General features: G+C 38.3%; 3 protein-coding genes across 5 annotated transcripts in view; 2 read left to right on the forward strand and 1 right to left on the reverse strand.

Moving 5' to 3' along the window:
* LOC120796826 (cytochrome P450 3A40-like) overlaps window positions 1-1,775 on the reverse strand; it is a 9,795-nt gene extending 8,020 nt beyond the window's left edge. Inside the window, exons 1-4 of the mRNA XM_040139931.1 lie at window positions 1,634-1,775; window positions 1,382-1,475; window positions 1,107-1,159; window positions 128-227 (exon numbers count right to left, since the gene is read on the reverse strand). Coding sequence (XP_039995865.1) covers window positions 128-227; window positions 1,107-1,159; window positions 1,382-1,475; window positions 1,634-1,704 — 318 coding nt within the window. The 5' untranslated portion in view covers window positions 1,705-1,775. The remainder of the gene's footprint in view (window positions 1-127; window positions 228-1,106; window positions 1,160-1,381; window positions 1,476-1,633) is intronic.
* Window positions 1,776-1,841: 66 nt separating this feature from the next.
* On the forward strand, window positions 1,842-5,285 carry mrpl57 (mitochondrial ribosomal protein L57). 2 transcript variants are annotated; one of them, XM_040139934.1, is made up of 2 exons: window positions 1,842-1,904; window positions 4,521-5,285. In XM_040139934.1, exon 2 carries the CDS (start codon window positions 4,536-4,538, stop codon window positions 4,845-4,847), a length of 312 nt encoding a protein of 103 aa, XP_039995868.1. In that variant the 5' UTR covers window positions 1,842-1,904; window positions 4,521-4,535; the 3' UTR covers window positions 4,848-5,285. The 2 variants fall into 2 exon arrangements, with proteins under 2 accessions (XP_039995868.1, XP_039995867.1); XM_040139933.1 differs by lacking the exon at window positions 1,842-1,904 and adding an exon at window positions 2,253-2,393 and having other exon boundaries at window positions 4,521-5,263.
* A 3,039-nt stretch (window positions 5,286-8,324) lies between these two features.
* kcnh1a (potassium voltage-gated channel, subfamily H (eag-related), member 1a) overlaps window positions 8,325-13,820 on the forward strand; it is a 43,930-nt gene continuing 38,434 nt past the window's right edge. Inside the window, exons 1-2 of one of the 2 annotated variants that reach the window (XM_040139316.1) lie at window positions 8,325-8,508; window positions 12,916-12,942. In XM_040139316.1, coding sequence (XP_039995250.1) covers window positions 8,436-8,508; window positions 12,916-12,942 — 100 coding nt within the window. In that variant the 5' untranslated portion in view covers window positions 8,325-8,435. The remainder of the gene's footprint in view (window positions 8,509-12,915; window positions 12,943-13,820) is intronic. The other variant, XM_040139317.1, reaches the window with a different exon arrangement.

Consider the following 13,820-nt stretch of genomic DNA (forward strand, 5'->3'; position numbering starts at 1 on the left):
TAAACACCACACACATTTTTCATCTTACCGAAGCCTGACTGCAGATGTTGCTGTACCACTGAGTATAATATGCTGAATTTTTAAATACTCTGGTGCAAGATAACATGCAACGAGGTGAGTCTCCTACCCTGCGGTTGGTAAACGCAGAGTAGCACTCCTTCACCATCACAGTTTTAATAATCTCGGGGTCTGCCACCATTAAAACTGGTAATCGTGCATCGTACAGCCTGCACAAAAAAAAAAAAAAAAAAGAAGACAACATCAGCACAGTATGAGGTATGAGCTGTCGATTAAACATTATTTATTTTATAAAGCATCCATGTCGGCTCAAACAGAGAAGGAAATAAATGTTGATCTAAAGTTTAGCAAATCCTAGAAGGAAAGAAATATCCTCTGTGGCAGGCTATTCTTTCACAATAAACTGTGGTTATCATTGAGTTAAATTATCGGTTTTCTATTTGCATTATTATTTTTTTACAGTCATATATTGGCATAGACAAGCTTGCTCTAGGTCATGTAGAATATCCATACCTGAAACCTAAAAGTCCTGATTACAAAAGGTATTTTCTTGATCTTTATATCCTACTATATATATCCTACTATATATATATATATATATATATATATATATCTTTTTTTTTTTTTTTTTACAATGAATTATTGAATTTTTCCATTTTATTCTTCCTTGTACTTCTATTCCTCTACATTTCAGAGGCAAATAATATAAGTTTTACTGAAGCACATTTATTACCATTTTACATTCAAATAATACTTTGTTAAAGATTAAACCAGTTGTGACCAACCTTTTTGGCTTGTGCTCCCTAGATTTTTCCCTCTAAACTTCTCAGATGGTTTCATTTAAATGACTATTTAAAGAATAAAACTTGTACAAAATTTCATAAAAATTGTAATACAAATATGCATTGCATAACTTTGTGTTATCCTCTTTCCTGTCCCATTAATCATCTCATGAACCCTGAGATTTATCTTGTGACCATTAGGAGAGGATGCACTGGTACTCTTAGTTAAGTAAAGGACCTGAGTACTTCTTCCACCACTGATGCCATATGCAGGAGTTGGCCTTGAAAGTTGAAGCAACGACTCACCCCCAGACATCTCCGTACTTGGCCTGGCACTCACGGTCAAAAGCTAAAATTCCCTATAAAAGGAACATCAGTGTGTTGAAGTGTGTTAAAAAAGTGTCAAAAGGTCAAAAGGCCACACAGCTTCCAACAGCTACACTCATAATGTGTAAAGATAAATCAAGATCCTGATGCCAGGCAGGACATTATAAACATCATGAGCTTTAATTCTAAGTTATCAAATCAATCAGCTCCTAACTTTGCAGTCCTAGACACATGTGGTCATTTGTGTTCCTTACCTTTCTTAGGCATAGCAGTGTTCCAAAAAAAGGCATTGGCCTTGGTCCGGGTATTCCCACGTTTTTGAAAAACCTATACGGCCAAATGCTGTACCTATGTTATAGAAAAAGAAAGAGTCATATTTATTACAGGAACAGGAATTGATAGTACAACAGCTTAACCAACAGTTGTCATTGTAGGACAGTAAATAAAAGGAAAGACTGACTACCTAGCATTACTCAGTTATAGAAACAGATGCAGAAACTACTCACAGTAATAACAGGGTGAAAAAGAGGGCCAGCAAAGTCCAGGTGACTGACGAAAAAAGCATGAAGGCAAACATTTTCGTCCGTGCCAAGGGAGGCCTGGACACAAACTGCAAATGAGGAAGTGCGCTGGAAGAGGGGGAAAAAAACAAGGGTCCTTTAAGTGAACGGAAGTGGGAGGAGCCCGGAGGGTGACGGTCCAGCGAAATGAATCTGATTAGGTTAAACACAGAGGCTCAGAGGTGGATGGTGACTTGTTTCCTGGATGGGGCTGCAGGTACCTCAACATTGTTTTGGCTTGGTTGCAGTAATCTGCTTTTTCTACTGCTCCTGCGATAGTTACAGTTATGTAAATATGCAACAGTGCATGTAAAAAAAAAAAAGTGGCTGATATTGTGGTCTTTTGCTACACAAGCAAAAGGAGTGCATTTTAAAACAATTCACAAAATGTATACATCTTAAATAAAATAAAATTCATGATATATCACTTACCTATTAATTTAAATAAATGTGACACATTTGTGGAGGGACTCTTAAACATTATACCCTATAGGAAGTGGGAAATAAAACAAAAATAATTAAACAAAATAGCGAACATATCTGTACAAGTTTGAGCCTTCTCCTACACCGTAGATGATCCGGCTAAGCAACCATCTACCCCATCGGTGGGTCACACATTTCCACAGTTGCGTTTTTAAACTGAGCGATTCTTCACGTTTTTTCATCCTATCGTCGGAGAGTGAGCTACATTTGTCGTGATAAGAAGGTTAGTATGGAACAGATATGTAGTTTTTATTTTATTACGAGTATAAAAAGAATAAAAAGATGTCCTTTTTGAGCTGCCCTTGGTCTGCAACGTTAGGCTAAAGCTAGGCTAGCTACACATAGCACACCGCGCGCGCACACATTTAAACACCGTCGCTGTAATTGTGGGTGATATTTTAACTTTGCGTGCAACTTTACCTCACGTAAATAAACGAAAAACTGCGGGTAGACGATATAATGTCGACACGAAATGATGTAAGTGAATTTAAATAGAGTTGTATTCAAACGTTAAGGCACCCCAGGGCAAATTACATATGTTTTGTTTGGGCACTCAGAACATCATTAATTCGTTAGGCCATAACTGACTTGTTATGACTTGTAAGGCAGGTAAATTACAATTACAGTTAAATTACAATTTCATTTCTCTGACTCTTCAAAGCGTGTTGTAACAACCATGGGCTCCTCCAAGCAACTGACTGAGGGTCTGAGAATGAAGCAGCTGATACCTACAAAACAGGGAAGGCTCCAATTTGTTCACTATAGCTATTTGCTATCTGTGTCTGTCTGCTGTTTGGTGCCGGGCAGATAGTCTGCACTTGGTTTACTAGTGCTTATTTGCTGAAAACAACACTATGAGAACGGTGAGATGGACAAAAAATGTAAAGTTGTGACCAATAAAACCAGAACAATGAGCTGTAGAGCTGAGAGGAACTTCAGAGTTGATTTATAATAAAATCTGTGGGTTCGTCACTACCAGCGATTTCTGTCTCATACGTGTAGTCATATGATCCATTATTGATAAAAGAAAATATTAAGTACAGCTGCTATAATCCGTTTTTATTGTTACACTTTGGACTTTTTATGCAGTAACCCACTTAACCCTGGGGAGATAAAGTTGTAGAGGTGATGTCATTGTCACGCACTGCTGTAAAATGGTCACAAACACTGTGTCAAAGGTAAAAAATTAGTAACTTAATCAAGGCCAGATATACAATTCAGTTCAGTTTAGTTCAGTTCAGTTTATCTTTCATATGTAGGTTAACAAAGGGTCAAAGGTACAATGAAATGTGTTGGACGAGAAACCAGGTCGGTTCAGAAATAAGAGCACTAGTTGCAGTTGGGGTTGATAGCGCATTTTATGTAAGCAATGCAGAAAACGGTAAACAGCGCAGATAAAACAGGTAAGCAAATATGCAATTGTCCTTTGGTCTGGTGTTACACAATTTCCACAACAGAGCTGAAGGAGCCTGGCCTTTATTATTAGCGAATGGGTCAAATTCCTCTCTGGTTGTAGTAAACATTTACTGTTTACTACATGTCAAGGGCATATGATAACGTTTGACGGTGGTAATACTTATGATGTTCATTTTTTATTGTGGTTTAGAATGACAGTTCCTATCGTCACCAATCAGGATTTCTCTCTTTAATTGTCTCTTTAATTGGGTTTGTGTTTTATGACATGAAGGTTTCTTAAATGCCCTCCACTCCAACGAACCTGATGTTTAGCGAGCACAGACTGTACTTGACCAACATTGCCATTGAACTCCTGTTACTTTTGTTTCATGTTAGTTACACCTTTATCACTCTAGAGCTGCGGTCCCCATTCGTTTCAGTGAGATGTACTAGCTTCTTGTCGTTCAGGTTCATATTTATTCAGCTTTGATTGCTTTGCACAGAGTTTAATCTGAATCCCTGTGGTTTAGGGGTTTATGCCGTTTTCACGTCATATCGTTTAAAACCGCAAATACGAGCAGCGGAGTGGGAAAAACCATTTACATAAGTCTCTAACTTAAGAATTACAAGTTAGAGACTGACGTGAATGGTATCTTTCACCAAGTGGATGATATCGGCTTTGAATTTCTCACATTATCTCACACTTGGTGAGAAGAACTACAGACATGTCAACAAACTGTTGGTAGAATGGCTGCAAATGCACCACTGCTGGTAGTTGAACATGAAAACATCCAATATGAACACTAATACACTCCATTCAGCTAATTTTATAGGAGCTATATGCTGTTTGTATCTGGTGTTACTTGGTAAGGAACTGCTACAAATATGTAACACATGAAAAAGAGCTTCTTTAGAGTTACTTATCAGATGTGACAACAATGTTATTACTTTTCAGAAATAATTAGCCACCATGTTCCTCACCCTCACCCTGCTGCGGAAAGGCATCCCTGGGAAGCAGTGGATTGGAAAATATCGGCGTCCACGACAGATCACATGGCAGATGAAACGCAATACACTGAAGCGTCTGGAGCTTGAGGCTGAAAATGAATACTGGATCAGCCGACCGTACATGACTCCAGAACAAGAGTACTGCCACGCCGCAGAACGCAGAGCCGAGACCTGGCTCAAGATCAAGGAGGCCAAATTTGCCAATTTTCCTGAACACAAGCATATGACAGATCATCTGAGTCATCTCAAAATCACCAAGACATGGTCGAGTTAACGTGAGCATTGAAATGACATGTAAAGACTGTCCTTATAATGTGACGATATAGCATGTTAATGTGTGCAAGAAAGCTCGTTTTGTTATTAATGTGAAGCGTAGCTGAAAAGCTACCGAAGAGTGGTCAACCAAGTCCACAATAGCCTGTTTTAGCTCCATCTGTCTCCATAATACAAATCTGTAAACTGTTTTTTTTTTTTTTTTGTGGTTTTCTATCACAAATACTGAATCCCCACTGCAACAGGACTGTAATTTCTCCACATTCGGTGCAGCTTCTTCAGATAATCAGCTCTGTAATAGATCCTTAAATACTTATTTTTGAGCCCAATGCACTTTCAAGCTGGGAAAATCGGGCTTCTAACTTGTAATAAAATCTCTACTATTATATAAACTGCTGAAGTGTATTCCATGAGGGAAATGTTGGAGGAATTATATAAATTGTCTGGGGAGGTTGGGGCAAAATTATGTAATTTTATGAAAGGTTAATTTCACTGTAATATAGCAGCATGGATTCTGCTGTTTTACATTTGGTGTGTTAAAAGGTTTTGATGGTCGGTAAGTCCAAATATAGCTGAAACTAGAGTGTTTAATCCTTTGAAATTACAAAAACCAGAAGGAATACATTTTTGAGATTCATGGAAATGTTCTCCCTCCATTCATGGATTCTGTTAGAGCTGCTGTAATTTAGTAATTTTTGTCTGATTGGAAAAATGGGCAGTGCTGTCATAATACCTGTTAGACGGTGGCTACATTATTGAGAATCTGGGGCTCTATGGTGACTCGGTGATGGGCATGGCACGGGAGTTTGACCCTCTGCAAAACCTCAGTTTGCGTCTGCAGTCTGGTGACATGCAAGATAATGTACCGATGACCTCCAGTAACCATTACTACTATTACAGACCCTATTTTTATTATATATATATATATATATATATATATATATTACACATACATACATATTACACATACATACCTACATACCCTACTATTCCAAGACTAACTACTTTATAGTTTGGTATAAACCATTTATCGCATACTGATTATAGTCTAACCAGAACTTAATCTTAAAACTGATGTGGTGTGGTTTCCCTAATGGGTGCACTACTCCTAAGTGGAAATATAACAGGATGGTTCAGCTATTTCCAGCCTATTTAAATACTTTTGCCTAAAACAGGGATAATTAGAGCTTCTCTTAGCGCACAGAGCCCTGCCGGTTTCCATAGTAGCCATCAATTCTGATTTACACCTGAGAAAACAGGTGAAACAGAACTGGGAGGATGGACAACCAGCAATCCTCTGGGCTCCAGAGAAACCACAGGTGTGAAAAAACATTGCATGACTTTTTTTTTTTTAAACCTAGACTATTTTTGTTCTGTCTGATTAATATTGAAGGGGAAATGCATTATTTGAGCTCTGTGTTAGCATGGACACTGCAGGGTGTAAAATAATTGAGAGGGATTAATGAGCTGGCGGGGGATATTTTGTGTCTTTGAAATGGCCGATTCTTCTGCAGGAATCAAAGGGGGAAAAAAATACACATTGCAAAGTATTACTGCTCCTTTGGGAGACCCATTTCAAGAACCTGACTGTTAGCGATTAATCCTTGAAAAACTAACTAAGCAGAATCCTCCCGGGTCGTCTGCAGGAAGCTTTCCCTCCTCTCAGTTTGGTAACAAACTTAAACACAATCCAGTGTTTTAATCTGCTGAATAAATTTTAGGCTCTCAAAGTAACGTGAGGATACTTTCAAAAATAATGCCATGAATAGTTGTTATTTATCAGTTAAATTCAGAAGTGCAGAAAGCAGAAAAGCCCTGAATCAAATCAACATTTGTTGTGACCACCCTTTGCCTTTAAAACAGAACAAGTTCTCCTCGGTACACTTGTGCAAAGGTTTTCAAAGTACTTGGCAGGTAGGTTGTTCCCAGCATCTCCGAGAACCTGCCACAGTTCTTCTGTGGATTTAGGCTGTCTCCGTGTCTTCTGTCTCCTCATTTGATCCCAGACTGACTCCATGGTGCTGAGATCAGGGCTCTGTGGGGGCCACACCATCTGTTTCAGGGCTCCTTGTTCTTCTTGTCACTGAAGATAGTTCTGTAGGGCTCTGCCGTATGTCTTGGGGTCATTACCTTGCTTGAGATCAGATGCCTCCCTGATGGTATTGACACATGTATAAGAATCTAAACATCTAAAGGGCCTAGAACTTTTGTACGGTATTGTATGTATTAATATTGCATCAGCTCAATAGGTAACAGAACAACTCACAAAAATAGAGATTATTTCTTAAATGTCAAATGATTGTTGACATTTACAGGAAAAAGAAGACTCTTAAACCATCTTAACCTTTCTCTCATGCATTCAAGATCACACTCAAGTAAAAATACAAAAATATAATCAGAAAAAGGTACTTAAAGAATCAAAAGTAAAAGTACTTTCTCTGCAGAAAAAAATGGCCCTTGATTGATATATGTGATATTAAGTAGTTAATACTAATGCAGCAGTGTGTAAGCAGCATTTACTCTTGTAGATGGCTGAGGTGGAGCAGGTTGTAACTGTGTTATATACAGTTCAGGTAGTTTAGTCCAGTGGTCCCCAACTTAGGGGTCGGGCTCCTCCAAAGGGCAACAATATGAATGTGAGGGGTCATGAGAAGATAAATAGGGCAGGAAAGAAGGCAGAACAAGTTCTGCTGCAAAAATCAGAGTTTTCCATTGGTGCCGAGATCACTTTTTCATTAAAGCATTGTAAATACATGTACAGTTAGCTACTGTTGTCACAGCAGCCAAAGGCGAGCTAAACAAACAAACAAACTCAGACATCTGAAATCTGACAAGGGGCCCCAACTGCTTTTCTTGTCAGGAGTCACAAGCCAAAAAGGTTGGAAACCACTGGGTTAACCTGCATTTAACCAACGATGCATTTTATGCTTCATAAATACTAATATTAATGATAATAAGTTAAATAAAAATTAAAGGTACAATATTCCCCTTTGAGTTGAAGTGGAAGTAGCAGTGTTGGAAGAAGTACTCAAATCTTTTACTTTACATCACTTTAATGTTGCCGGTAAAGGTGGGACTAATTTATTATGACTATATATACGGCTTGGTAGATTGTGAGAGTTATGTTATCTTGATGTATAATAATACAGTATAGTTTATTTGTTGACTAATTTTATATTATTAAACTGAATCAGCAACGTGGCTAAAGTTATCAGATAAAAATGCAGTGGGGTAAAAAAGTACGATATTTGCCTCTGAAATGTAGTGGAGTAGAAGTAGAAATTATTCGTTGTTCAGTCCAGCAGATGGCGCCCCAGGTCCGGGTAGTGATACGACTCTTGGGGGAGCAGCGAGCCGCGGCCCCTCCTGCGCGGTGCGCCCGGACGTTGTTTTCCTCCCCTGGATGATGAGGTGCGCAAAAGAGGCGCCAACGCACCGCACCGGGCTGAGGAGGCAGCTAATGAGCAGAGCAGACAGACCAGAACCCGTGCGAGAAAGACCCGCAGCGCCTCAGAGCCGGCGGAGACCATGAAGGCGAACGGCGGACTGGGGAGTAAAGATTCACCTGCCGACTGAGCGAAGAGGCAGGATGGCGGGGGGTCGGAGGGGACTTGTGGCCCCTCAGAACACTTTTTTGGAGAATATTGTGAGACGGTCGAACGGTAAGGAAAGGGGGGGGGGAGGCTTCATTTGATACACAGGTTCAAGATTTAAACACTAAAACAAAATCTAGCCTGTCGCAGAAACTAGGCACAGCTATTGTCCGACTGTCTGTCCGATCAAACCAGTCAACCAATTTAGGAGACTGAAGGAGGCTAATTAGTGATGGAAAGTTCCCCCTTTTTCATTTAGGCACGTAGCAATAAAAACAAACCAAAAAAAAGGCTGGAGCGTTAAAACGTTGGTTTAAAAATCTCACGGTTCGTGTAAATTAATTAAATTAGTGTATTAAGTTTGAGATTGCGACCAAGCTCCTGTTTCCAGTTGGGAGTCCTTGCAGAGGTGTGTGTGTGTGTGTGTGTGTGGAGAGAGCGAAAAAAAGTAGCAGTATCATTAAATGTACTACTGATTATATAAAACCACTGGAAGTCTTGCTAATTGAAAAAATTACATGGACCAGAAATGTGTAGTCTGGATCAAGTAAAGTGTAAATTCTGTATTAAGTCATCTCTAAAAACAAGTAAAGGTGCAGAAATGTGTCAGTATGATGTCTCCAGTGTGAACGCAGACTATTGCCTTCTATATTATTCACCGCGATTCCCCTTTAAGCTACAGATTTATTTATTTATTTTTTGCCAATGTATTTTCATATCTAATATTAACCAACAGAATCTGGACGAGTGCTGAACAGGAAGTTGTATTTTAACAACCAAAAACCCCAAGCTGTGCCCCATTAAGATTGCCTCATAAATTTCTTTTTTGCTTTTTTAATTTTGTGGATACAACATCAAGCCCTACACATAAAAACGACAAAGCAAAACTTTGCACCACCTTCTGCTGAGGCATTTCCAATGAAATAACCATCCCAGCAGGGGGAGGATTTCGATGTGAAATAGATTCAAATGGTTGAATCATTTTCAATCCTCTAAAAAGTCTGAAAACTCTCAGCACACAGACCTCTCAGTTAAACTGGAAATCAAAACATATCGATATCAGTGATAAGTTCCTCCTCTAAAATCAGGATTTGTCCAAAAATAAAAAAAATAAAAAAAAATATATAATATATATATAATATATATATAAATATATATTATATATATATATATATATATATATATATATATATAAATAACTTCTGTTACTGAGAAAAATTGGATTCTTTTCGGCCAATTAGTGCTCAGTATGCTGTCCAGATATGAGGACAATTAGCCACATTTGAAAGCCACCAAACTTTGATGGAAGTCTTACAGTATTTTTGGACATGGGTGTCAGTAACCCTTTGGCCTTTCTGTAGTCTTAGATCCAATAGGAAGTGACAGGATACACTGGAGAATTATGACACTAGGCAGCCGTGACACAGAACCAGCAGTGTTGCCTGACACCAGCCAAATTTGGGGACAAATACTGGATACACCCCAGTTATTTGGCCTGAGCTATAATGACTTCTTTTTTCAATGGGGTTTGGTAAAAGTAAGGTTTGTCTTTTGTTTTTTTTTTTCCATCATTTATGGTCAGTGCCCCCATAAGTATGCCAAACCAATGTGTGTGTGTGTGTGTGTCTGTGTGTGCACTTCTTGGGCCTCACTTTCAGTTGTGCCCCTCTTGCACATATTGACGCTAAAATTTGTTGTGACAGAAGGGAACAACTTGTTCCAAGAGGGTGCATGCATCTCTCCAGAAGAAGGCTTTCTCTAGATGATCTTTGTTATATTTGGCTCCGTAAGGTGTATATGTTTTTTGGTTTTTTTTGTTTTTTCTTTTAAACTACCCTTTAAAAAACGTGTGTGTTTTTCTTACGACCTTGGGCGGTCCATGGATTAGTGAGCAGTAAATCTCTCAGAAGCTAGATACAAAAGAGCCTAGACTATAATCTGCAGGATGCCACTGAGAAACAGTGGAGACACAGTGGTGGGTGGGCGTTCATAAACAACAGAATATTCCTTTTATGTAGCTTCCAGTCATTCATTGTTAAATAACCAGCTCTGTGCTTCAATTTAATGACTGTTTTTATATGTTCATGTTCACGTCCAGTGGTCCACCACCTGAATTCTTTAAATATAGGGAATAACATGCAGTCTGGTTTTATGTAACACATCTTTCTCTACATTAAAACCGGTCATACACATTTTTCTCAGCAGACATTTTTACTTGTCTTTGCAGGAAAAGCACAGGTGCAGCTAATAACATCTTAATTTGAGCCTCTTACCAGTAAGGAACCCTGCACAATACCAGTGACCTAGAACTGGAAAATCTCAAAGAAATGTAGCTAACGTGCAAAATATGTGGTTTCTCAGGGGAGTTCTCGGACCAGTTAAGACCCCGTGAAGACTTCAAAATCAAATTTTGGGTCTCAAAACTTAAGCTAGGCATATCCTGTGTAGCTACAGTTGATTTGCATGTTGAAGTGTTGAGAGGTGAGGAGCAGCGAAGAAAATGTAGGCAGCAAAGGCACAGTTAATCCTGCTAGCATGAAAAGCATACTGGTGCTGCTGGAAGTTATTGAGCACTATTAGCTATGAAACGGCTAATTTAAACTCTTTTAACCTGAAATAACTGATTTTATTTATTTTTAAAAAAAAATATATATATATATTTTTTTTAGCCACTTGGGGGGCAGTGGAAACTAGTTGTAAACACAATATTGACATATTATTACGTTTTAACTTTATACTGTGAACTTGCTAGCAAACAGTTCCATATGTGCATATCCAGCAGATATATACAGCAACAATATTATTAAATGAGAGTCGTCTTACGGGCCACCTGGTGAATTTAATTCCAATGTTCACTCCCTTTTAGCTCATGTTTTTGTTCTCTACGAACCCCTGAGGGAAATATTTGGTTCTTTAGCTGCTAAATGCTTCACTGTGTTCCCCGGCTAGCTCGCTAACTGTGTCTCTCTGCTGTTTTGGTGCTGAGCAGTTGGTTTTTAGAGCTGGTAGAGACAAAAAAATAAAAGCTAAAAGTAGACCGACTGTTGGACTTGAATTCAACGGATGGACAGAAACAAGGACTCCGCTGTTCAAGGTCCGCTGGATGTGTAAGTAAGCAACTGTATGCTAAAGTGTTAGCTGCAACAAATAAAGCAGCGTCTGTCTGTCAGTCTGTCAGCTTGTTTCTGAGTTTATCTGTGCTTTAGCAGTGGTGGAAAGCAACTAAGTACATTTACCCAGATACTGTATTTAATTACAGTTTCGAGGTACTTGTACTTTACTTGAGTATCTCAGTTTTCTCCTACTTTATACTTCGACTCCACTACATTTCAGAGGGAAATGTTCTATTTTTTACTTCACTAATTTCAAATGACAGCTGTAGTTACTAGTTACATTGCAGATGGAGATTTAGCTAAAACATAATATGATAAGCTTATGAAATACAAAACATTGTTAAAGGTTAAACCGGTGGTTCCCACCTGTTTTGGCTTGTGCCCTTTTTAAAAAGTACAGTTTTTCAGTATGGGTGCCAGTCAACTTTCAGATGTCTTTGAGTGACATTTCCCCTCTAAACCTCTCAAATAGTTTCATTTAAATAACTGTTCAAGACCAAAAGAGGTAAATGTATTCAACGTTTCACACATACCAGCAAACATTAGAAAAGAGTCCAAAAAAAAAAAAAAAGAATAGAAATTTGTGTTGCAGAGCTTTGTTTTTTCTGCTTTCCAGCAAAATTAATAATCTCATGACCCCCCAGATATATCTGTTGACCCTTTGGAGGGGCCTAAGCCCTAGGTTCGGAACCCCTTCACAAAAGTGAAGTTTGACCTGCTCAACTTGACCTGTTGGTTACACATTTGCATTGGTATTAACAATCTGCTGATGTGATATATAACAATATATCAGTCACAGGGGCAAATTTTCCTTAGAACTAGTACTTTTACTTTTGATACTTTTGTACTTTTGCATAAGTAGGATTTTGAATGAAGGACTTTCACTCGTAGTGGAGTATATTTACCCTGTTGTTGAATCGGTACCTTTGCATAAGTAAAGGATCAGAGTACCTCTTCCTCCACTGCCCTTTAGTGGCCAGAAATTGTGGAATGCACCTTTTTAATTTGCAAAGTAAGAGCAACATCTACTTCTTTTATACTTAAATGTCTTAAATACGTTTCTGTACACATTAGCTGTCAGTCTGGGGACCTAAACCAGAGAACAAGGTTAACCTCCAGCCTGAGGTCTTGATGAGTCACACAGTAGTTGCTCCACAGATATGTGTAAACAAATTGTCATGTTTTAAACGTGCAGCAACCGTTTGTGTTTATAGCGACACAGTGCGGATCGCTGACTTCGCAGCAGTGTTGTAACCACCTGTGTATCTCTTTTGGTTGACACGTCCCCTCTTTTTTTGTCTGACATTCAACAGATGTTTCTCACTGTAATCTGTTAACCTTCTTTTCTTTTCAAAAATTTCAGTTTGGACACTGTCACATAGACAGACAGGTACTATAAAGTTTAATTTGGCGTGCTGCTTATGTTTTCTTTACAGTATCTATCTCTTTGTAATGTATCACTAAATGTTCTATACCAAATGCTGTTAATTTACAAAGAACTTAAATAATTAGACATGTTGAGATTTTTAAAATGTTTGTGAAAATTTCTTGCAACACGGCAGTAAATGAACAAATCCGGTGCTAATCACAATCACAGAGCTTTGCACTTTATGCTTCTTTAATCACAAGATTAACATCCATCTGATCATTGTAAAATAACACGTTGGCATGGAACATCTCACGCATCATATTCTGTCAGTGTTCTCATGCTTTTGATTGTCATTTTTATTTTGCATGTGTGTTCATATATGGTGTAAAATGGCAATTCAGTGTGTGTGTTTTGTGTGTTTAACTCCTCCTGCGCTTTCATTCCTGTGTCGTCACGTTGTCGTAATGTGTGTGCATAGCAGGGTGGTTTGCTTTGCCCATACAGATTTTAAAAAAAAATTTGGTTTTATCCCCAGCAAACATTATTTCTCCTTTCCTTTTTTAAACCATTACATCTGCTCCTTTTTGCCTTTCGCCAAAATTATGTAGATTTGATATTGTTTTACTATAAGTGTGTTAATATTATGTCAAAATATCTGACAAAAACAATCCATAAACATCATTGTTCTTACTGTAATATCATAGTTTTGATCCCAGCTATGGAGCAAAACTTCGCTTTTGCTTGCTTTTTTTGTTATTCCCATTGCCAACTGGCAAATGAACAAAATTCATGCTCATTGTTTTTGCTCATTGAATTTTTATTTGTTATAAAATTCAAAAGTCCCAACATGCAGATGTGGAAATGAGTAATCGTTTAATGTGTCATTGAAGTATTGCAGA

The sequence above is a fragment of the Xiphias gladius genome, chromosome 11 (assembly GCF_016859285.1).
Source record: "Xiphias gladius isolate SHS-SW01 ecotype Sanya breed wild chromosome 11, ASM1685928v1, whole genome shotgun sequence".
Classification (NCBI taxonomy): domain Eukaryota; kingdom Metazoa; phylum Chordata; class Actinopteri; order Istiophoriformes; family Xiphiidae; genus Xiphias; species Xiphias gladius.